This window comes from Conger conger, chromosome 6 (genome assembly GCF_963514075.1).
Source record: "Conger conger chromosome 6, fConCon1.1, whole genome shotgun sequence".
Taxonomy (NCBI): Eukaryota; Metazoa; Chordata; class Actinopteri; order Anguilliformes; family Congridae; genus Conger; species Conger conger.
In genome coordinates this window covers 63,602,124-63,627,678 of record NC_083765.1, presented here as the reverse complement: position 1 = coordinate 63,627,678, position 25,555 = coordinate 63,602,124, and the positions used below count along the sequence as shown (strand labels likewise).

Genomic DNA, 25,555 nt, shown 5'->3' with positions numbered 1-25,555 from the left:
ACTGCAGTGGCTGTTCTGTCTGGTGTTAACAACCTCTAAACCTCTAAACAGTTGTCCAAGGATGTCAGAATGAAGACGGTTCATTTCCACCAAGAATGAGAAGGCTACAAAAAACTCCACTCTCAGAAACATTATTATAAAATGGAAGACAAATGGAACAGTTGAAGTCAAGGCAAGGTCTGGAAGATCAAGAAAAAATTCTGATAGAATGGCCTCATGAGAATAGCATAGAAGAATCCACACATCACTGCAAAAGAGCTCTAAAAAAAGAGTAGCAGACACTGGTCTAGCTGTTCACAGGACAGCATTACAACATACTTTAAACAGCAAAGACCTAAAAGCCAGAGTTGCCAGAAAGAAGCCTTCCCTATGACCTCAATACTATATTAAGCGTCTCAAGTATGCAAAAGAAAACCTTGACAAGCCTGAAGCCTTTTGGAACAATATGCTTTGGACTGACGAAACCAAAATGTAACTTATGGAGATCTGTGGAGAGATTTTGAAACTGTAAAACATGTTAATAAAAAATTAATCTTGCTTTTGAGCATTGAGTTGATTGGCTGATTATATATTTGCATTAATGGGCTGGTGTACATGTGTATGTAATAAAGGGGTCATTGAGCATATAAAACAAAGCTGGTTAAAACTTGCTGGAATAATTTGCAGCAAACCTGTTTCACATACTGTAACTTGCCTTTCCAGGTGCCCTCCCTGCTGTAAAATATGGTGCAAGCAATGACCAGCTTGAAATGAGCAGATACCAGCTGCTCCAGAACAGAGCCTAAGCTGCTGAAACCCTGTTCAGTATGGAGCGTAGCTTCAGTATGGAGCTTCAGTATGGAGCGTAGCTTCAGTATGGAGCTTCAGTATGGAGCGTAGCTTCAGTATGGAGCTTCAGTATGGAGCCTAGCTTCAGCCGTTTAGTTCAGCAGGGCCAGACAGGTGTTAGGTGTTCAAACTACATCAACCTGCTCAGAACCTGCCCTGGTCCTCTCGGGTAATTCTACCTGCCATAAAACAAACAAAAACGTATCTGTGTATTTACATCTGTTACAAATCCATTGCCATTCGTTTTCAACTTGAAGGATCGGGAGCTAATAAACTAAGAAAGATGTACTGTAACAAATAACACAACATGTTTTGAGTTTCCTCTACTTCAGCTGCAGAGAAGATGATATTGAATGGTGGCTTTGTGCCAACCGCATGGAAATATATACAATCCAATACAAGGTTTCTCTCTTCATGTGTAGTATTTGATTAAGCTGAGCGTGGGACATTTGACTAATAATGTCCCAATCCCCATGTATCAGTAAACCGTGCACACAGACAAGATAGGGAAGAATTAGCCTGGCTGGGTAATCCTGTCCTTCATTGCCTTGGATACAGCAAAGCCTACCACCTGCCCACTCAGACTGGCCTTGGGAAACAGAGATCAGGGGGAAATCCCTGAGCAGGCAGGGGATTTCTTCCGAGAAATATGCCAAGGGAGACTGCAGTCACCATACCCACAGCACAGGAGAGGGATTTCCTTTGGCCCATGGACAGATCAGGAGATAAGACTGGGAGATGCTCATTTTCTATCTGTTTTAGATTGTTATGTTTGAGCATGCATCAGAGCCTTGGTCATCAGCTGTCGAGCCATATTTGAGGTATATTTCAAAGAGACTTCAAAGAACAAGGATTAAATTGAATCCATTTTCTCATAAAAATTCAAGAGACTGAAAAGTGCTGGGTTGGGTCTACATGCTTAAGTGTCACAAAGTGTTGCAGACCTTTCATACTATGTAATATAATAAATATAATAAATCAGTACAGCCTTAATTTACATTTTCGGTGCTTTGACCACCAAAAAAACTGAAAACAAAAAAAGGTCTAGAGGTATGTTGTGTCATGGTGATCTAAAAAACCTATCAAATATAGGAAATCTTTTTTTGTATGCAGGTCAAGGTTTCATTCATTCATTCATCATCCTAACCTGCTTATCCTGAACAGGGTCGCAGGGGGCTGGAGCCTATCCCAGCATACATTGGGCGAAAGGCAGGAATACACCCTGGACAGGTCGCCAGTCCATCGCAGGGCACACACACTATTCACTCACACACTCATACCTATGGGCAATTTAGACTCTCTAATCTGCATGTCTTTGGACTGTGGGAGGAAACCGGAGTACCCGGAGGAAACGCACGCAAGCACGGGGAGAACATGCAAACTCCACACAGAGAGGCCCCGGTTGACTGGGATTCAAACCCAGAACCTCCTTGCTGTGAGGCGGCAGTGCTACCCACTGCACCATCTGTGCCGCCCGGTCAAGGTTTCAATGAGTAAATAATTGAGATGTTATAACGTTACGTGAATGCAGACTTAGTAAAGGTATTGTTTACAGTTCACAGTCTCCCCTATCACACCTGCAGTCTCTCCTATCACACCTGCAGTCTCTCCTATCACACCTGCAGTCTCCCCTATCACACCTGCAGTCTCCCCTATCACACCTGCAGTCTCCCCTATCACACCTGCAGTCTCTCCTATCACACCTGCAGTCTCTCCTATCACACCTGCAGTCTCTCCTATCACACCTGCACCATCTCCCCTATCACACCTGCAGTCTCCCCTATCACACCTGCAGTCTCCTCTATCACACCAGCAGTCTCCTCTATCACACCAGCAGTCTCTCCTATCACACCTGCACCATCTCTCCTATCACAGCTGCAGTCTCTCCTATCACACCTGCACCATCTCCCCTATCACACCTGCAGTCTCTCCTATCACACCTGCACCATCTCTCCTATCACACCTGCAGTCTCTCCTATCACACCTGCACCATCTCTCCTATCGCACCTGCAGTCTCCTCTATCACACCTGCGGTCTCCTCTATCACACCTGCAGTCTCCTCTATCACACCTGCAGTCTCGTCTATCACACCTGCAGTCTCCTCTATCACACCTGCAGTCTCTCCTATCACACCTGCAGTCTCCCCTATCACACCTGCAGTCTCCTCTATCACACCTGCAGTCTCTCCTATCACACCTGCAGTCTCCCCTATCACACCTGCAGTCTCCCCTATCACACCTGCAGTCTCTCCTATCACACCTGCACCATCTCTCCTATCACACCTTGCAGTCTCCCCTATCACACCTGCACCATCTCTCCTATCACACCTGCAGTCTCCTCTATCACACCTGCAGTCTCTCCTATCACACCTGCACCATCTCTCCTATCGCACCTGCAGTCTCCTCTATCACACCTGCAGTCTCTCCTATCACACCTGCAGTCGCGTCTATCACACCTGCAGTCTCTCCTATCATGCCTGCACTGGTATTATCTGGAAGGTATGAAACGAAAAGAATCCCAATAGATCCAAAAGGACCAATGCAATTAAACTTAAAGCTACAAAGCCAAATGATGCAACTGGATTTAAAGTCTGCATTTGCAGACATTTAAGAATGAATGTATCAAAGTTACTTTCACATGATCACATCACACTACTCCTCCTGGAACCCATTAAACATGACTATGACCTCTCCAGGATTGGTATTTTATAAATGATTTTAGAATTTGTGTGCTGATATTGCTCTTAGTTTGCATAGCTATCTCGTCCGTGTTACTAAACAAGTTTGAGAGAGATTAATGTTGCTGTCGGTCTGGACACACCAAACCGATGGTCGGCCGTCGGACGTCGGTGGCACCCTGTCGGGCGAGTCATTCCGGTGTGTCCCGCACGCCGACGGCGTGTTTTGGAGGGCTCCGACGCCGATTCAACATGTTGAATCGGCGTCGGAGGCCCCGGAGCCGTCGATGGGAGAGAGCTCTCTGATTGGCTGTCCAGCTAGCGAATCAGTGCACGAGAAGAGAAACGGAAGCGACGAAAGCAAGCCATTCCAAAGTTACTATCACTACCAGACATAATCTTCGATTAGTATTACTAAATAGCGAGAGAACAAGGAAATTGCTGCAAACTGTTTGTTGTGAGCGAGACAATGGCTGCTTCTAGGTCCAACGCAATGCAAACGCATTCCCCGGCCTTCCGGTTTCCATTTTTTGAAAGACAAATACAGACTACCGCCACCTGCTGGTGTGGAGAGTTATTACCTCTCACGCAGGCGCAGAACGTACATGCAACTCGGCCATCGGCCGACCGTCGGTTTGGTGTGTCCGGGCCTTTAGTCTGAATTTACTTTTTTAGTAACCTCATTGTGCACATACTTAATACATGAAGAGGGACATTCTGGAGATATTGGCTCTTAAAAACAGGGGGTGACAAAGTGACTCGCAAGTTGAAATTTTTGTTCGTGGAAATGTCTTAAATTGAATCTCAGGAAAATGAATATTTGGAAATCTCAGATGTGTTCTTTTATACTAACACACACAAAAATATAAACATATATATAATAATATATTTAATAAAGTCTAGGGTACCTAAGACTTCTGCACAGTACTGTATAATATAGCTAATCAATATCTAATATAGCTAATCAAAAGCAATATCTAACAGGCTAATGCTTTGCATGTTCTCCATTTAATATATAAATAACATTTACAACGTTTGAGCAAAAATCACCTTTTGACTTTTTGCAGAATGACCCAATAGAGGGGTGTGTGTGTGTGTGTGTGTGTGTGGGGGCGGTTATGCATAGAACTTATGAGAGAGTTAAAACAGATAAAACCCAACCGTAGTAACCGACATATCGTTTTTATTAACAGAAATTGCACAACATAAATTGCTAGTTAAATAAAATACAAAAATCTGAAGACTGGTACTCTCAGTGGACCACTTGACCAGCAGCCATTAAATAGTGTTATTCAAATGAATGGGCGATTAACTGCTCACAATCCAGAACTATGTGATGAAAAAAACTACTCAAACAAGACTGAAACAGATGAACTGAAGCCTGCGGAACGTGGCCCCTGGTCGCACAGGAAGGCGCTGGAACAGAAACAGGAAGGCGCTGGAACAGAAACAGGAAGGCGCTGGAGCAGAAACAGGAAGCCGTAACGGGTTGCGTTCGGCCAGGCTCAGCTGGCGTACTTGTTGCGGATGATCTCCCCGCCCTCCACCTCCACCTGCTCGTACAGCCACTTGCGGTCACAGCGGCACTCCACGCCGCACTTGCGTGAGGTGCAGTCGGGGCAGGGGTAGAAGCAGCCCATGCAGTCCACGTCCAGGCAGTCACACATATCCCGCCCGCTGGCCATCAGCAGGCCCCGGCTGTCATACACCTTGCTCTTCCCACCCCCCATGGTCTGCCTGGAAGAGACACAGAGACACACACACACACACACACACACACACACACACACACACACACACACACACACACACACACACACACACACACACTCTGAGTGGTCTGCCTACAGAAGCCACACACACACTGAGTAACACTGAGGGGACAGGGACCCCTGTCCAAGCCATTTACCCTCTCCCACCACCGTCTCAAGACCCTGCAAATAATACAAATAAACTGCTGTCCACTTTTATCTCTGGAAGATGTTTGTGCTCTATAAAATATTGACAGACCCGCATTAGCCACTGCTTGGACAGCACCAGCGACCTGAGATTACTGCGATTAAGAGCAATTGCTTTGGAGTAATTTAAGAATAATTAAATTATTCAACACAAATATTATTATTTTTAGCGACACTTCTGGAAAATGAGAGCCCCCTCTTACCTGTCACTGGAGGACAGTTTAGCCACCCGTCTCTTGTCTCTCCGGTTACTGTCAGAGGCAAAGTCCGTTTGGCGGCCAGGGTTGGCAAATTCTAGTGATTTCAAAGCTTTTGCCGTCCTTCCCTGAAACACATAAAAAATAAAACTGGAATTACTTTCACAATATATATTGGCAACTATTTACGGAATGACAAATCACCAAAACCAACCTCTGAATTGATTGGTAATCAAGAACAGTCAACAGGGCTATAATAAACTGGTGAAATCCAAGTGTTTAAAACAAAAACACAATTCAGTATTTCATGTTGTAGACACAAAGCATAACTTTCCTTCTTGTGCATCATCAAAGGTTGAATCAAATTTATTTCACAATTTTGAAATCTTTACAGAAAACTAGTACTAGATTATAATTCATGCAAGGAGACATAAGTTTATAGTGGTGCAAAGGTCGATTTTGTAAAGGAAACCATTCAAATAACTACTTAAAAGGCTCATTTTGCTAGCTAGTCGAAATGAGAGGGCCAAACTGAAAAGAACAAGCAAAAAATTTATTTTCTTTTTAAATCATAATCATTTCATTTTTTTATCGAGACAATTCAATATAGGAGTACATTTTATGGAACACATTTGTTAAGACAACGATGTACGTTACCGCTTATAACACTTATTTATGCTGCGTCATTTCATATCGTTACACTTTCATTGGTCATAATAGTCAACTCTTGAACATTTTAGCTAACAATCCCCAACATATTATTGAAGTCTACTAGTTAGCTGTTCATATGGGAGAATTGTTAGCATGCCTGTGTGCTGATGTGTGCTAGATGAATATAAAATTTCCCTTCGATTGATTGAAAATAGTAACATTTGATGCTTTCGATGTAAAACACAGTCCCATTCTCATGGAAGAAAAATATGACATACTCTAAAAATACTCTATCACAGAGAATTATTGCATGTCACAGGATGTGCACAAGCGGCACTGAGGTTTCATAACGGGCAAGTTTATATGCTTGTAATGGAAAAATAGAATTGAATTCATTTGAAAGGTTTTGGATAAGTCTTTGGAGCCCTAGATATCCTAGCACAAAAGGGTTAATACCATAGAGCAGTAAGTATGAATACAGTAATCCGAGGGCTAATTTTCACAAATGGTTTATTTTGCTTTTAAATGGACTCTTCTGAAAGTAACCTACTGCAAAGTAATGGCCACTCCTCTACCCTGCCTGTATCACATACACACTCCCATCACACTCCTCTACCAGTATCACATACACACTCCCATCACACTCCTCTACTCTGCCTGTATCACATACACACTCCCATCACACTCCTCTACTCTGCCTGCATCACATACACACTCCTCTACTCTGCCTGTATCACATACACACTCCTCTACTCTGCCTGTATCACATACACACTCCTCTACTCTGCCTGTATCACATACACACTCCTCTCCTCTGCCTGTATCACATACACACTCCTCTACTCTGCCTGCATCACATACATACTTCCCTATCCCGCTTCCGCCTCTGCCGTAAATCGACCTCCAGGTCGGCGTGTCCGTTGAGCAGTTGGGCGCAGCGCGTGCAGAGCTTCCAGCCGGGCACAAACTGCAGGGCGAAGCGGTCGGTGAGGAAGGAGGCCTCGTCCAGGTCGATGGGCCTCAGGCCCTTGCGCACGGCTTTCTTGTGGCAGCTGAAGGGGTTGCAGCAGACGCGCTGCGTGTGCTCGTAGCGCTCCACGAACAGCTTCTCGTGGTGCATGCAGACCGTGTCGCCCTCCACCAGGCCCATCAGACCCGTGCGCAGCTGGAGGAGGAGCGCGTCCGTCTCACACAGCGCCCCCAGAGACCGCAGCCCCGTCTGCGGGCAGATGGAGGTCTTGTGGCAGTCCAGAGTCATCTGCAGGTGCTCCCCCACCGTGCACGGGTTGGGTCCCATCGCGTCGCCCCCTCCTACTGACTGCTGGCAATCAGCAGAATCTTTTCGGGCACCATTCAGTGAACACATCTGGGACTCAAGACTTATTTCATGTAGTTTGAGCAGAAATCCTAAGCCCACCCTGGGAAAAGTATCAAGTAAGAATGAGAAGGATCATTTCACGCTGCTTAAACTAGAATTTCAGTAAATATAATGATTGCTCTATAATGGCTATAATGATTTGATGCAAATACTTGCTGTATTTTGAGGCTTACAGCAAGATAGGTACACCACTGATAGCCTGATGATTGACGTGGTGACAGGTTACAATAAATTATATATTCATATATGAATTACACGTCTTGCGATTTTGAAGCAAAAATAAATATACTAGACTAACGTTATATGCTATAGCTTGCAAGCAAACACGAGGTGATCACATTGATCTCAAGAATATCGCCAAAAAGGTTACGAAAAAAGTATGAATCGTCAAATTTTAAAGATGGATTTAAAATGTAATTACTCAGCACACCGGTAATTGATTGGCATATTTACAAAGATAAATAGCCCTCCAGAAAAAGTCTCCATCGACAGTTAGCCTATATGCAGAACAATTTGTAACGTTAATATGTTGGATATTTCCTTAAGTGATTAAAATTAGAAAAGTACAATAATCGATGGAAACCCGCGAGCTCAAGAAAAAAGTAAATTCAAAGACTAAAAAAAGTTAATGCGAAATAAAGCTACCAAAAAATTAGCGCAATTACAATGCAGCCATTGAATCTTTATCTAATCTTTATAACGTTTATTATATGACTTTTCATCCCAAAATAACAAGGTGGGTAATTTAATGAGAAACGATGACTTAAATGATAAACAACAAAATACTGAAGAAACTGGGTTTCATCAATTTGTTGCTTGATTTGAAACTGAGAACACTTGTGGTTATAGAAAACGACTGACATTGGAAGGTCGATGCTAGCCAGTTAAATTGAACTGCATGCGTTAAAAAAATGTGCGAACCCTATTGTCTTGAGCGAGAAAGGCCATGTGTTTAAACTGACATAAGACGCCGATTTATATCGCTGTGCACACCTAACGTTACTACAATTGGCAAGAAACACTCAAGCCAGTTAGAAACCTAAACTGGATCTCGGCATCCGGATGGTTGGCTAACACGAAACTCACTGACTTGCCAGTCCACCCACCATCTCATAAGGGGACACCAATGTTAAGAAACAAAGGGAACACTGGACGTGTCCAGCCACTTGGCTATTGGAATATATTTATGAACACTTGTATCTTAGCTGTATCTTAGCTTGTATCTTGCTCAACGGTTTCCGATTTTCCGGAACATCCTCAGCTAGCCACCATTCTCATAGGACAGTTAAACAATTGAAACTGATCCAAAAACCCCAGCGAATGCAGACCAAAGATATCGACTATGCCAAACTACTAGCCAAGTTCACCGATAGCTTACGAACAAAGAAATAACTCCGGGAAAGTGTCGTTAAGTGGTAAAATGTTTTTCTTGTGTACTCCGGTAAATGTTCGCAGAATATCCCATCTCGCTTACACCTCACCTCACCTCAGCTCAGCTCAGCTTCCTTGCCCAGTTAGACTTAGCTAAGATGCATGCTAACAATGGCGGCAGCTGTACGGAACAATTGAATCATAATGGGCTACACCAGCTGCAGGAGAGAAACCCCTCAGCCGCAAGCTAGCTTTGCTTCATAAAGAACTTCCCAGGCGCCGCATCTCCAGATATTGTTCCGAAACAGGACCTATTTTCATATAGGCTTACCGAAAGTTATCAATAGCTAACATTATCAACGTGTCGTCAATATTCTGTCAAAGATAATCAATTAAACGTGCATCTAACTTCAACCTTTAACTTTTTAATGTTAACACAAACATTCATGAAGAAAAACGGGTTCTCTTTTTTTTTCTTTAAACCAAACTTGCACTACACCAATAACCATTATTTAATTATTTACACCTATTGCATAGGGAGGGAAGGACTGGACAAATACTTAGCAAAAATGTTTCACAAGATAAGCACCATCAAAGCTGATACCACCCTGTACAAAACTAATGTCACCCTAAAAAAAACCATTTCCACATAACTCTTATTCATTCATTTTTTTATGACCTCTAAAATCATGTCAGGGCTCTTCATTCAATCAGTGCCTTTAAATCAGCCTTACAAACCCACTATAACCACCAGCCTATTTTCAATGCCCATCTCTCTTAATTTAAAATATATAGGGGTCCAAGTACAACCATGCAATCCTTTTAGGCTCCCTTTTTATTCTGGAAATATTACGTGGTTTCATTTCAGTAATTTCTGTACTGATTTCTTCATTCTTATGTTTGCTTGCTGTAAAACGTGTTGACTCTATATGGTGCTCTATAAGAATCATCCAATCATCAAAGGGCAAGCTCACAAGCTCATTTTTGCAATTACTTTTGAAAGCGCAGGTGTACAATTTGGCAACAAGCCAAAAACAAAAAAAACAACTTGTATTTCATTGTATTACATATTTTCATCTGCAGCCAATTTCAGAAAGATTTGACATGCAGCACATACAGAATTTACCATCTTCAAAAAAGATTTGTTGCAATGTACTGAGTACTGTGAACTAAATTGACAGATTACATTGATAGATTACTTTGGTAATATTTTTCTCTCTGCAATGTATTATGTGTCAAGATTGTCTGTACTCAACATTAGACCTAGGGTGTGTAGGACCCCTATTGTTTGCTAGGATTATTCTGAACATTATTTTTCTTCTGCCTCTCGCTACATTGTCACCCCTTGCTGTATGTGCTCAAAATCTAAATTTGACAAGCATGTCCAGTCCGACTCCCAATGTATAAGCATGACAGACGTGCAACTGACCCTCTAGGTGGCGCTGCAGCACCACCTGCAACACTGAAATATCCTGTTTCACATACATTTCACATTTCTTCCACAAACAATATCATAGAAACCATAGCATCTGCCATATTCAAAATGAACTTTTTATTTTCTGATTCTCACAAAATTGGGCATGCACAACCTACTGCACGTTTCAGTAATACATTTAGAGATGTTGCTTGACAGGCCAAAATGATTTTTGAAGAGTTTATGGCTATTGGGAGTGAATATTTTAAAATCACACAATGCACCTTACCTCCGGCACACACCAAAGTTGAGACGGATGGTATTTGGATTCGGCTTCCGTTCCATGAAAAAAGGACCTGACAAAGCACAGTGGCTCTCCCTTTGTGCGATGCCCCCGACATCACTGCTTGCAGCTATATTTTAACTTGGTTTCGTGGTCTTGGCATGTATGATAGCCTGGTAAACCATGACTTCTCTATACACCATTATTTTTATATATGCATAAATGCATTTTTGATCAAAAACAAGAGTTGCCCTAATCTTTTAAATAAGTTTAGGCTACTGCATTTCTAATAGGCATTTCAGCCATGTTCAATTGACTAGGACAATGACTGACTGCCACTTGACTCCTATGTGCTGAACTGATGTATTTTTATTCATAGATGTACTGCTGTGCTTAGGATCATTGTCCTGCAGCATGATCCACCGTTGGACGTAAGACATTTTCTGCTGGTATAGAAAGGAATTCATGGTGGACTTGATGATCACGAGGCATCCAGGTCTTGTGGCTGCAAAACAGCCTCAAATGATCACCCCTTCCCCGCATGCGTGATGCTCTGCATGAGGCCTAGCAGTGATCTGCCATGTTGGGTGTTCACATCTCCTCTTTGGTCTTGTCTTCTGCACCAGAGGTCTTGCGGTTCATTCAGGTGAAATTTTGCTCAGCGGAGCCATGCTGTCATGTTCTTTTGCCAAGGAGGAGTTCTCTTGCATGGAAGCCATCCGTTTTTCCCAATGGAGTCATACAGATTGTATTTGTAAAACCCAGTAGTAGTCAAACACCACCATTTTATGGAAAATATGTGTAGCTAGCTTTAAGTAGTTTACTGACATTAGTTACAGTTCAGTTTCAAACGACAGCTAACTAACAAGGGCAGCAAAGGGAAAATATATAAATCTTACTGGCGGTGTTGATCCCTATGCCATGGTAAATCAATATTCAGCAAAGATGAGTCTTAACTACATTAAACACAACAAAATCAGCAACAACCCTTAGACACCCTTCTCGGCTCGTTCCCTGAGGATGGCACCCCACTGATTCTCCTCAGAGACTTCAACATCCACCTTGAAGCCTCCCAGGCTGCTGCCTTCCTACCGCTACTCCACTCCTTCGGCCTCTCCCTGCAACACTCTCCTCCAACCCACAAGGCAGGCAATGTCCTAGACCTTGTCTTTGTGAGGAACTGCTCATGCTCCGATTTCACGGTTACCCCTCTGCATACATCTGATCACCACTAGTTTGTTGAGGTATACAAGTTGCATATAACAGGAAAACACAGCATTAAAATGAATTGGTAGCATCTTACCTTAAAGCAGGCACCACTGCCCTCCTTTAATCTTTGATGTTTTTCCCCTGCACGGAGTTTAGCTTTCTCCCTCTCCTTGAGCTTGTCCTTCTCAGACAGAATGTTGAACTGGTTGGCTGGAACCTTATTAGCATCTTTAGTCACAATCCCTCCACGATTCCTTCGTAATTCAATCTGTAAGTTAATACAACAGACCACTTACTGCAAAAAATCACCATGCATGATTCATGCCATTTATTGCAAATCAACAGTTTGTAACTTAATCATAAGCATAGTTTCGTTTGTTGTTGTCAAGTTCACTTAGCCTTCACCCCATCATAAGACAGAAAGGTACACATTCCTCAAATAGTTTGTTAGATAATTCTGAAGATTATTATTATTTCTTGTTAAACAGCGTAATTGTTTGTACCTTCTGTGTATCTGGGCCAGGGCTTTGGGAGATTGTGAAAATTGTGGGAACAGCATCTTCTCTCAAAAACTGTCGCCCATTGTAGTCGCGAAAGCAGTCCGCTTCAAAGTGTTCTGAGCAGAGACACGAATTTGGTGTTGGTATGAAGCCCTTCCGACCCAGACTCTGGACCCATTGAGACGCAAGCTGAGGCTTACTGATTGGAAACCTGCAGTGAGAAAAGTTAAAAAATGTTGTAAACTTTAAAGCTGTACTAAATATGGTCAGAGCATAACATCAGGGAATAAAGTTGGTAAATGCAGGGTAAATACCCTTGTATTGAGATTTAGGCTGCCCTCATAAGCAGTATTCTAAGGCAGGAAGACTTGGAATGCCTTCCCATTTGAAAGTTTGCAAAGAATGATGCCCTCTAAAGTGCCTTCATTTGGATGATTTTGAAGCCAGCATGTGTCCTTTGCTGGGTAGGATATCCCATAAAGCTTTGCGATTAGCTTCAGGCTTCTTACTTCCGTTAAAGTAATGGCAGCTGCACTGTAAAAGAGCTTGAGTGTAAGTATTTAGCGAGCTCAATATTTTGTTGGAGTTATATTGTTTAAGCTACATTTTAATGACTTAATAATGTATTTAATGTTTTCAAGTCTCCGTGAGCTTTCCGTGAACTTCAGCTAAATAGCTTGTAATCAGGCATCAGGTTACTTTGACTCTTCCTGCCTTCAAAGTGCGTCTCATTACCTGCTGCCTCAGCACCTCCACAGAGGCCTTCAGAGGACAGTGACTTGAGGCCGAGAGGCATCAAGGCAACTGCCTTTGGTTCGGTTTGGTTTGCCTTAGTTATATACCTGGGGTGCCTAATGGTGTGCCATGGATGGCCAAGAGTATGCAGGTGTTCATTCAAATCAAACACTACACCAGCTGATTTCACCAATGAGTTCCTCTCTGGTTGAATTGGTGAAATTAGCTGGTGTAGTGATTGGTTGGAATGGAAACCTGCATACTCTCTGCCCTCCATGGACCATGATTGGGTTTTTTTTTTCATCTAATCTTTTTAATTCAACAAACAGAATATTTAATGGTTTCAAAAAGATCATACAACAGCTGCCCCGCCAAAAAAAAACAAGGCATGAAAATTGCTTGTCCAAATTGGCTTGGCTTTGTTCAAATCTACAAGACCATGTCAGCATCCATCCCACCAGTATGTATGCATGTGTATACACTCAGTGACCACTTTATTAGATAGGCCTGTACACCAACTCATTAATGCAAATATTTAAATCAGCCAATCATGTGGCTGCAACTCAGTGCATGACAGCACGCAAACATGGTCAAGAGGTTCAGTGTTTGTTCCGACCAATCATCAGAATAGGGAAGAAATCAAAGTGATCAAAGTGACTTTGACTGTGGAAAGATTGTTTGTGACAGACAGGGTGGTTTGCGTATCTCAGACACTGCTGGTCTCCTGGGATATTCATCCACAACAGTCTCTAGAGTTAACAGAGAATGGTGTCAAAAAACAAAAAGAATCCAGTGAGCAGCAGTTCTGTGGGCAAAAACACCAGGTAACACCAGTCAGCCTTGATCGTTTTTGAAAAGTGGTCCATTACTTAATATGTTACTTTACTTAATGAAATACATACATTTCACTGCAACATGCATTTTCTCAGATTTTTATTTGCTGCCGACTAGATGCAGAAAACAAAATAATGAGCATATACGGCGTCTGAAAACTATTAAGAAAACCTCTGCTTATTTTTGTCATGAATAACGGGAGTGAATGTACCTTTTGAGTAACATAGCCATAACCCTTTTTAGGCTAATAACGCTTTTTGATCATAACGCTTCATACGGAAGCTGGCTCGACAGTTGTCTTCGCTAAATGCATCTATGATTAAAACAACGAGGAATTATGAACGCAAAACGCAATGGAAGTAGCAGTCCTGATGTCTGAAGACAACGACCACGTAATAACAATATAGAAAACAAGGATAAATACAGACTAATCGCCAACTAATATATACATTTACGTAACGTTCAGGCGCCGCATTTCCTGGCGTACTTCATAACAATACCACAGATTGCCTCTTCCTCTCTGGCAATACTGCTTCAACCGTAACACGTGCTGGCACTGAGTTTGCGCAGACAAACGAAATAACTTAAGACGAGGAATACAGAAATAGGATAGCAACCTAGCGTTTCATCTCTCTTTGGGGGGAAAAAACAGCATTCATACCTGTAGAACCGTATCTCTGACCCTTTTATGAATCGATTTGTACAGCCTGTAGCAGCACACGAAACTGGCATGACGAAAAAACAAGATAGAACCTGCAGCAAAAAAAATCCGTCGCTGTGTTCTGCCTTGGTTCTAACATTACAAAATGGCAACAACACCGAGCTGTATAAAACCGGAGAGGCGGAGTCCTATTTTCCTCACAGGCCGGCCACTGAGATGTAGGCTATGAAAAGTCGAAGGGCGGTGTCTTCACAAGAGCGAATAGGAAATGACAGAGCGGAAGGACTTACTGCGCTTGGTTACAGGAGAGGGTTCAGGTTGGTTGTTGGAGAGAGTAGGTGGACAGAAGGCGCCAGATTTTGAATATTGTTTGACGGGTTTATTTGGTTTTGACTTAATTGTGAGGTGAGACTGATGCAAACTCATTGGGAAGGAAAGGAGCAGGAAAGTTGATCAGAATCCGATAGTGAGTTACTGGAGAGAGTGTTTTTAGATTTAGTCAGTTATAAGGTGAGTGCATTCTGCTGAGGTGTTATTGGTGCCAAGAGTATGGTCATGTGGCAGCAGTATGTTGGAGAGTGACGCACAGGTGCAGAAGGTGTGGGAAAGATTGGTGCACAGAGGAAGATTGTTCTCTAACTGGAAGACCAGGCAGTATGTTTTCACTGTGGGCACAGAGGAGTGTGAGGTGTAAGGGACAATGTGGAATACAGAAGCAACAGAGAAAGAGAGGACTGGAAGGGCAGTAGTGAGGAAAGAAGAAGTTTTATTGCGATGTCAGTAATTGTGCTCGTGAGATTGTCTTGAAATCAGAGAGGATCAAGATGGTGGTGCATGCAACTGAATACATTTTGGGTATTACTGATGTGAAGGGGGATGAGATTCAGGGAATTTTAGAGAAAGGGTTTGGTGGGAGAAATGGAGAAAATGAAATGAATGTGGGTTTAGGAATGGGAGGGTTATTTGTGTATTGTTGTTTTTATTTTTTCTATTATTTAAATGAAATTCCAAATAAATTCCAATGAAATGATTACGTGCCTTCATTAGGTCGGGACGGGCAGTGGAGAGCAGACACATGGCGGTCTGGATGGTGCCTCCCTGGAGAATGACCTCATGCAGGCCCCCAAATGAGCCATCGCCCACTGCTGTGGCCACCTCTCCTGGTACTACATCCTCCCCAGGGCCATCTGAACCATGCCATCTCCCCCGACACCGTGCGATTCTCACCCCATTCCTGCTCCCTATACCTTTGGCTCCCTTTCTCCCCCTGGCCCATCCTTCTCAAGATCTCCAGCACTCAAAAGAAGAAAGACCACAACTGAGTCGATTGAACAGCGCTTTGGATAAAGGCGCTATAAATGCCATTTACCATTATGCTCCCTCATTTTTCCTTCCTCCCACCGAGGGTACAAAATGCAAGCTTCCAGCGAGGAGGGAAATCCTTCTCTGAACTCTGAAGATGAGAGGAGCAAGTCAGTTCAGTGTACTTTCAAATGGAGTAGTTTAGTCTGGAAATTTTGTCTGGAAATGCCTCCCTCGAGGGAAGACAGAAAGGGAAGGGAATGTGTGGAATCAAACCAATTCCGCAGTTTTGAGTTTTCAGCATGGATAACCCGGGATTTCAGGGATGTAAACTAAATCTAAAAACAAAACAAAAACAAAGCTCCAAAGAAGGCCACTCTTCCATTCCAGGTTGCCAGGTTATGTACCATGGTCCCCCTCACTTCCTGCCCCCGCGGACAACACCGTGCCCAACGATGCGGACCGTCTCTGAAAGTGCTGTGCCCAGTGATGCAGACTGCGTCTGAGAGTACTGTGCCCAGTGATGCAGACGGTCTCTGACTGTACTGTGCCCTGTGATGCAGACTGTCTCTGAAAGCACTGTGCCCAGTGATGCAGACTGTCTCTTAAAGTAAATATTATGTGAAAACTGTATTCACCTTCAAATGACCCAGTATGTCTCCACAGTGCAGCATAAACAATGCACACAAATCAACAGTTCATTAAGCAAAAAAAGAACAGGCCATGAAGATAAAGTTTGGTATTAATAGCCGTAGGAATTAAACTCTTGGCCAAACATGCTTTCATCATTCTCCGACAATAAACCTGTCCTCCCAGATGGGACAAAGGTTTTTCGGCATACTGGTGGAGTGGGTGGATGTGCTTTGCACGTTTCCATGCAAGAGTACTGCTGTTACTATTTGAAATCTTGGGAGTTGGCAAACCGTTAAGCAGGAAATCACTAAAATAAGTAGTACTTGTGGTAGTAGTAATAGTATGAACGCATAGCACTTAAGTAATAATGTAATGCCACAGAATCTGTGTGAAAGGCTGACTGCATGCCCTTGTCTCTGTCCCAGAGGCCCGCTGCCTGCCATGCTCCCTGGCAGCCACAGTGGAAGTCCTCTCCACACTGAAGGTCCTCTCCACACTGAAGGTCCCCTCCACACTGAAGGTCCTCTCCATACTGAAGGTCTTCTCCACACTGAAGGTCCTCTCCACACTGGAGGTCCTCTCCACACTGGAGGTCCTCTCCACACTGAAGGTCCCCTCCACACTGAAGGTCCTCTCCACACTGGAGGTCCTCTCCACACTGAAGGTCCTCTCCACACTGAAGGTCCTCTCCACACTGAAGGTCCTCTCCACACTGAAGGTCCTCTCCACACTGAAGGTCCCCTCCACACTGAAGGTCCCCTCCACACTGAAGGTCCTCTCCATACTGAAGGTCTTCTCCACACTGAAGGTCCTCTCCACACTGGAGGTCCTCTCCACACTGGAGGTCCTCTCCACACTGAAGGTCCCCTCCACACTGAAGGTCTTCTCCACACTGAAGGTCCTCTCCACACTGGAGGTCCTCTCCACACTGAAGGTCCTCTCCACACTGAAGGTCCTCTCCACACTGGAGGTCCCCTCCACACTGAAGGTCCTCTCCACACTGGAGGTCCTCTCCACACTGAAGGTCTTCTCCACACTGAAGGTCCTCTCCACACTGGAGGTCCTCTCCACACTGAAGGTCCTCTCCACACTGGAGGTCCCCTCCACACTGAAGGTCCTCTCCACACTGGAGGTCCTCTCCACACTGAAGGTCTTCTCCACACTGAAGGTCCTCTCCACACTGGAGGTCCTCTCCACACTGAAGGTCCTCTCCACACTGGAGGTCCCCTCCACACTGAAGGTCCTCTCCACACTGGAGGTCCTCTCCACACTGAAGGTCCTCTCCACACTGAAGGTCCTCTACACACTGAAGGTCCTCTCCACACTGGAGGTCCTCTCCACACTGGAGGTCCTCTCCACACTGAAGGTCCTCTCCACACTGAAGGTCCCCTCCACACTGAAGGTCCTCTCCACACTGGAGGTCCTCTCCATACTGAAGGTCCTCTACACACTGAAGGTCCTCTCCACACTGAAGGTCCTCTCCACACTGAAGGTCCTCTACACACTGGAGGTCCTCTACACACTGAAGGTCCTCCCACAGATGCACCTTCTCCTCTACACTGATCTCTCCACCAGGGCGGGCCTTTGCTCCATACCCTGTGCCTGCAGCTGGTTTTGGGTGTGGCTGCCTGCATCCACTGCCTGCAGCAGGTTTTGGGTGTGGCTGTTTAAGTACATGGAATATTGGCACTAAATAAATCAACAAGCTGTGAAATTTACATCCATGCTATTACATATCATGGATATGCTAGGCACGAACTTATGCACTTTACATCGAGGAAACCATTACTTAAAAATACAAGGAGTATATTTCAATTATATATATTAGATTTGAACATCCATCCATCCATCCATTATCCGAACCCACTTATCCTGATCAGGGTCGCAGGGGGGCTGGAGCCTATCCCAGCATACATTGGGCGAAAGGCAGGAATACACCCTGGACAGGTCGCCAGTCCATCGCAGGGCACACACACCATTCACTCACACACTCATACCTACGGGCAATTTAGACTCTCCAATCAGCCTAACGTGCATGTCTTTGGACTGTGGGAGGAAACCGGAGTACCCGGAGGAAACCCACGCGAACACGGGGAGAACATGCAAACTCCGCACAGAGAGGCCCCGGCCGACGGGGATTCGAACCCAGGACCTCCTTGCTGTGAGGCGGCAGTGCTACCCACTGCACCATCCGTGCCGCCTAGATTTGAACAGAATGTGTGAAATAGCTTGTTAATTTATTTAACTGGATGCTATATAGATAGCACATGGCCAGTAAGAAAAAAAGTATGAGCATTCAATCATACCTATATTCAATATTCCATCCTAAAATTATAGTAAATCAGTTGCCTACGTTGACATTCACATTGCAGGACATTAAAGTGTAATTAATTATGCTTCACATACAGTAGCTAGCTACTGTATCTAGCCATGATGATAACCAGCATTTTTTTACCAAACATGAACTGTACTTATATCTCCCTTGATTAATTTCTGATGGCGAGAATGCACCCTTACTTAAAATGACTTTTGTCACAAAAGGGGCGATATTTGAAATGTTTCACGTAAGACGTAGCTACCTTAGCAGCACCTGAATTTAATTTTTGGGTGAACTGCCCCTTTAACTGGAAGAAAAGTTCTTATAAGTTCAAATCAATGCTTAGTGTCCTTTCAGCCACCACCAAAATACCAACTTGTCAATACCTGGGGCGCATTCAACTGCTGCAGTGTCGCCGCAAGTGTTTAACTCTCAATAGGCGCTGTTTAAAAATGGCAGCACCCTCTTCGATATCATTTGCGTTGTGTTATGTGCTGTGTGTGACATGCCAGGCCATTTTGTCTCCTGCTGAAAGGACACAAAGCATTGATTTTAAGTCATAAGAACTTTGCATGAGAAGACACGTCAGCCAGCATGACAAAGTTTTAAATACTGTAACCAGTGTTGTACATATTTAAAAGCAATATAGCTAGGATATACAGCTTTGTTTGTCATGAGATAATTAACTATTTTTATATACAGTATCAGCATAAATAAACTGTAGCTATATGGTGGTTAGTAGACCATATGTTAGTGGTTAGGTATGGTAGGTTGTTCATATTCAGGGATGTACTCCAGAATTATTGCCTCCCTGATAAAAATGAAGAGAAAAGGCTTCATATTATAAACAAGACAGATAATCATCTATATGTTATGTTCAAACATAGGGGAAAACTAGATCCCTTGCAAAATCCCTTCTTTATCCATCAGCAAGGGAAAAGCCAAAGAATTGTCAATTCAGAAGAGACTGATGGTAATTGAATGTATGGTGAGGAAGACGGGGGATGGTGAGGGAGTCCATAAAGAACCCAGGGATCACAATAATTGCAGTCATTGGTTGCATCTTGGGGTTACCATGTCTCAAATAGAACCCCCTCAAATAGAAGCACCTCCATACCAACAAACACTTTGGAAGGGTGACACAGCCCTTAATGGCACAGCTTACTAAAATTTCCCTCGGGATGAATAAACTATCTGTCTGTCTGTCTGTCTGTCTGTCTGTCTGTCTGTCTGTCTCTGTCTGTCTGTCTGTCTGTCTGTCTAATGAGCAAGATAACCAAATCCAACATTTGGAGTTTTCCAAACCTCATTGGAATCATGACTGAAAGAAAGTGCTATGGTCAGATGAGACCAAAATGTAATGTTTTTGCCATAGACCATCAACATGTTTGGCGGCAAAAGAGTAATGCATTCAAGGAGCACCTCAAACCTACTATTGAATATGGAGGTGGGTCATTGATGTTTTGCTGCCAGTGGTACAGTTGAATTCAACAAAGTACCAGGAACTTTTGAAAGGAAATCTGGTTGTCTGAGGCTTGGGTAGATAGTCCAGCAGGACACTTGACTCCAAATATTCATCAAAATCCACTCAGACATGGTTAAGTGAAAACATCCGTCTCAGTCTCTAGAGTTAAATCCCACCAGAAACCTGTGGTCTGAATGGAGGAGTGGGGCCCAGAAGCACAAACCCAGGCATTCATGGTTCTGAAAGGTCCAGCATGGAGGAATGGTCAAAATTCCTCCAAACCTTTTAGACAAACAAATTAGAGAGATTAAAGACTCATGGCTGTCATCTTTGCCAGAGGGTAAACCAAGGGTGACAATAATTGTGAGCCCTGTTCTTATTTGTATTGGCTTTGGTTGATTCCATTGATTTTGATTAATAAAGCACACAAAATAAGGTTTATGTCAATAACTATTATTTTTTGTGCATATTTATAAGGGGTGCCAATAATTCTGGAACCCACTGTAGATCACTATCTCTTGTGGTACCACCTATATGTAAACATGAATCTACGATATTCATGTTTACATTTCCTACTTCGTATCTTTGGCTCCATACACTGAAGAGAATGGGTACTATCTATTAATGAAAGCGTTCTATAGCTGTAGATTGAAATTAACCGATTTAATATTTAAGCGCTTCAAGTTGCCGAAGCAATAACATGGATGTTTTCCCCAAGCCTTGTTGATTTAGTGGCAAAGGGCGAAGTAGGCGGAGATACCTACACGCGTAACTAGCAACATGTGATTGCATGAGTCGCCTGGTTTTCACGTGACGTCACTTTTTCAGCAACAGCGGAAAGCCTGCTTGCTAGCTGGCTACATTTCTAAAATTAAGTCATCCACATAGAAAGCAGCAGCTAGGTCTTTTTCGGTTTTGCCTCCAGCCTTCCTATTTCCTGCTCGGGTCACATGATTGGATGTGCTTCAGTATGCTCGCTTCACTTGAAGAGGTCTTCCAGTAAATCAGGTATCGTTTATGTAGCTGAAGTAACGTTAGACTAGCTAGATATCATTTTGGATTGTAGTGAGCTAACGTTAATCAGCAAGGAAATTAACTGGCTAGCCAACTGACAGGCTCGCGAAAGGAGCAGGATGGGAAAGGGAGTAAATTCCTGAGAAGTTTAGCTTGATTTCTGGGACCAAGGAGGGAGCTGAGTTGAACGGAACGCTACGACTGAAACAAATAAGATTTGTAAGTAGCTAGTAAGCCCAGTTTGGAAGTGCATATTTAGCTAACCTTGTATCGCTAGCCAGTCAGCTAATGCTATTTAATGTCACGTTCGTTCAGCCAAGTTAGCTAGCTAGCTAACGTTTGGGTCTAACTGTAAACTGTGCTTCTGGTCACAAAAAAAGCTAGTTAGATAGACTTTTAGCTAGTCTGGCTAACTTTTTATTTGGATTAACGACAGTCATCGTGAATCTTTATAGTATCGCAATGCCCTTTGACTAACGTTTAGTCAGTAGCCTGCTACTCTAGCTATGTAGTGGATATTATTGGACCTGGCTAGCTTGCTGTGCCCACAAAGCCCTGGAAATGCCTGTTGGCTAGCTAATGTTAACGTTATCAGAAGCTGCGGCAACATTAACGTTAACCCTATGTCTGGCTTGCAGGGTTACGAAAATCGAAAACTAAAACAGGATCGCTACCTAGCTATGCAAGTGAACTTGTAGATAGAGCTAGGCTAACAAACCACTGAGCAAAACAAATGACAAGTTGGATAACGTTAGCTAACCTTGCCTGGTATACTAGCTAGCTAACGTTAGCCAGTTTGTTGGGAGGGATAAACGTCATTGAGACAAAATGGCCTAGTTATGAGTAAGATTACTAAGCTATGTAGCAAGCGACCTAACTCGTATGTTTATTGTTATGAATACAGCTAGCTATAGTCTAGCTAATAACACCTGTGAGTAGCTTGGTGGCTAATTAGTGCTGGCTTGCTAGCTAACTTCCGTTTTATGTTTTGATGGCGAAGCCTAGTAATGTTACACAGTCAACATGTATAGCTAGCTTAAGTCAAATTGGATATTATTAGCGAAGTTCGCTAACACTCGCTTGTTAAAAACGCTTGTTTTTCCACATTCGCTAATATGGCGATTATTACTGAATAGCCATACTAGTGCGTTTAATTTACTTATCACGCCATTCTTTTTACACGGTCATCAAAGTTATCGAACTTTCATGAAAACCTACGACTAATTATCTAAAACTTTTAACATGATATTCGCTATATACTAGCCAAGTAGCTAGGCTAACGTTAGCTAACTTCTGTCTTAAATGTCTGAGATGTCTTCAAACGTATGTCTGAGAAACGGTCAACCATTGGATATGCATGTTTGTGTTATAATGAAGAATCATGTTTAGTTGTACTGAGGTGTGCCTATCATGGTTGGTAAAAAACATTCTGCACTTATCCAGTATGATGTCATGAATGCTACAATGTTGTCCAATGCCTTTACAGTGGGGTGCAAACATTTGGGGACCTCGTTTAAATGTCTGTTACAGTTACCGAAATCCGTCCTGATTTTTTTTGAGGAGATACCTTATGGATGTGACACCATTGCGTTATGGATGTGACATGCCTGAAATGCCCATTGTGTGACAGTCTACTTCCCAATCAAATGTTATCACTATATGTTTGCTGTAATCTGAAATGGTTCTGAATGTCAGTTTTGATATTGAGATAACAATCAGAAATGGCTCTGCATGTTTTCATCATGGCTGCCAAATAGCATTGATTTAAAGGATAAGGGCAGAAGTCCGTGCAAAAGCTTTGGAACTCTTCTAAAGAATCAGAATGAAGGTGCTCATTTCCACCAAGAAGGTGACGGCTACAAAAACCCTCTCAAAGTTTCAAACTACCTATTTCTACTGTCAGAAACATTATTAGGTTATTAGCAAATGGAAGATAAATGTAAGAGTTGAAGTCAAGGCAGGATCTCGAAGACCAGGAAAATGTTGAGATGGAATAGCCTGAGACCTGGTGAGTAATGCTCAGAGGAACCCTCACCTCACTGCAAAAGAGCTGCAAAAAATAGTAGCAAACGCAGGTCTAAGGCTGTTCACAGGACAACAATTACACATACTTTCAATTACAAAGACCTATATGGCGGTTGCCAGAAAGAAGCCTTTCCTACAATCTCAACACAAAATTTAGTTTCTAAAGTATGCAAAAGAATCATTGGGAAGCCTGAGGTTGTTTGGATGTGCTTTGGATTGACGAAACCAAAATTGAGCTTTTTGGCCACCACCAAAGAAAGGTATCTTTAATGAAAAAAGCGTGAAGCCTTATGAAGAACACCTTGCAACCTGTGAAGCATGGAGGTGGATCCATTATGTAGTGGGGTTGTATGGCAGCTGATGACACAGGAAATATTGTGCGAGTGGAAGGAAGAATGGATTCCACAAAATATCAAGAAATTCTAGAGGCTAATGTTGGAAGGTCAGTCTAGATATTGGAAGTTGAAGACAAGTTGTGTACTCCAGCAAGACAATGATCCAAAATATACCTCAAAATCAACCATGAAGTGCCTCCAGGAAAGGTATATGATGGTTTTGGAATGGCCACTTCAATATTATTGAAAATTTGGGGAGAGATCTCAAGGAGGCCGTGCATGCAAGGAGGCCGAAGAATATTTCTGAGCTAGAGGTGTTCTGCCAGGAAGAATGGGGAAAAATTCCAAAAGTGTGAATTTAAAGACTTAGCTGGCTACAGGAAGCGTTTACAAGCTATTGTAGTTGCCTGAGTTACAAAGTACCGACTTGGTTCCCAAGCTTTTTCACAGGGCCTTATTCATTACATTGAAACTGTAAAATAGACAAAGTATTCTTGCTTTAAAATGTGAGGAAATGTGTTGTGTTTAACTTTGTACCGTTTAGAGGTCCACTTCTGGTCACAGAGATATTAATTGTAAAAGGCTTTTTGACCAGGGGTGCCCAAATGTTGGCAAAGGACTATGTGTTCTATGAGACTGTGGAAAGGTGTAGCCTACTTAATTCATGGACTTTATTAATTTTTATATCAACTAGGTTACATTCTCACTTTTTTTCTGTTCATTAGAGGGATGTGAGGTAGCATTGTTTTTATTATTGTTTGCATTGATTAGTTTCAGAAGCTCGTGGCGACTGGTGGAGTGTAGAAACTTGTTACCCATTGGTCAGAACAGAACAGAACAGAACAGATCAGCTAGCTTTAGTGCTGATATCCTTATGCTTAACATGAGACTTGTGGCGATTGTTACAGCATAGCAACAATTCTGTTCATATTGATCAGAACAAGCAATTCAGGCTGTTGTATTCTGTGGCAACAGAACTACACACTTCAGAAATCACACTTCAGCTTTAAGCGGGGAAAATCTGAAAAGTCAAAAGATGGGACACTAGTGAAAATCAGATGCATTGTTAGGAATGAACTCTAATGCCATTCCTGTCATCAGTGATTTTTAGCTGAAGAATTATACTGTAGCTGTGTTGAGAATCCCAGACAGTTCTACTGTAATGTCAGTACACGATTCCATGACTGAATAAAATATATTTCAATGTCAATTTCAAGATTATAAACATTTCAGAGGTCTTAATGTGGTGATTTAATTGTACTTGATTTTTTTGTGTAACTGTTGGCATAATTTTACACCTTATTTAATTAATGGTTTCCTGAATGGAATAATGAAAAATGAATAGTATATACTTTGATTTAGTATATCTGTCTATTATGTGTGTGCTTTTTCCAGCTCACATTCACTGTACAAAGGTGGGTCTCAGCCTGATGAGTGGAATAGACATTGGACTCTGGGTTGTTGGGTTACTTTAGGTCAACAGCGTTTGTTCAGCTAAACGTGTCAGTTTACTTTCATGTTTGCAGGTAGAGATGTGGGTGAACTACATTTGCATTGCAGTTCAGGTATTTAGCTGATGCTATTATTCAGAGTTATAATTTATTGCAAAAAGAAAAGGTCTAGATTTTTCAATTAATGAGAGTGCAATTGTCTGGCTATAACGGCTGTAGGTAATCCTTTGTCACTAGAATTATCATGTAAAAGGGAAGGCATCAAGGGTTTTTTCCTGGGAAAAAGGAACTCGGAGAGATGGGAGATGTTGGCTAGC

The 25,555-nt window shown here is 42.8% G+C and overlaps 2 protein-coding genes across 9 annotated transcripts in view; one reads left to right on the top strand and one right to left on the bottom strand.

Moving 5' to 3' along the window:
- Nucleotides 1-4,671: 4,671 nt before the first annotated feature.
- Nucleotides 4,672-14,905, bottom strand: arl14ep (ADP-ribosylation factor-like 14 effector protein). 3 transcript variants are annotated; one of them, XM_061244258.1, is made up of 5 exons: nt 14,697-14,905; nt 12,470-12,677; nt 12,061-12,234; nt 5,667-5,788; nt 4,672-5,242 (listed from the first exon to the last, which is right to left on the bottom strand). In XM_061244258.1, the coding sequence occupies exons 1-5, from the start codon at nt 14,765-14,767 to the stop codon at nt 5,011-5,013; spliced, it is 807 nt and encodes a 268-aa protein (XP_061100242.1). In that variant the 5' UTR covers nt 14,768-14,905; the 3' UTR covers nt 4,672-5,010. The 3 variants fall into 3 exon arrangements, with proteins under 3 accessions (XP_061100242.1, XP_061100241.1, XP_061100240.1); XM_061244257.1 differs by lacking the exons at nt 12,061-12,234; nt 12,470-12,677; nt 14,697-14,905 and adding exons at nt 7,177-7,729; nt 9,176-9,333; XM_061244256.1 differs by lacking the exons at nt 12,061-12,234; nt 12,470-12,677; nt 14,697-14,905 and adding exons at nt 7,177-7,729; nt 9,171-9,326.
- A 6,339-nt stretch (nt 14,906-21,244) lies between these two features.
- nr1h3 (nuclear receptor subfamily 1, group H, member 3) overlaps nt 21,245-25,555 on the top strand; it is a 37,012-nt gene continuing 32,701 nt past the window's right edge. For 4 of the 6 annotated variants that reach the window (XM_061244821.1, XM_061244817.1, XM_061244820.1 and 1 more), the window contains exon 1: nt 21,245-21,646. The gene's annotated coding sequence lies outside the window, so the exon portion shown is untranslated. The remainder of the gene's footprint in view (nt 21,647-25,555) is intronic. The other 2 variants (XM_061244822.1, XM_061244816.1) reach the window with 1 other exon arrangement.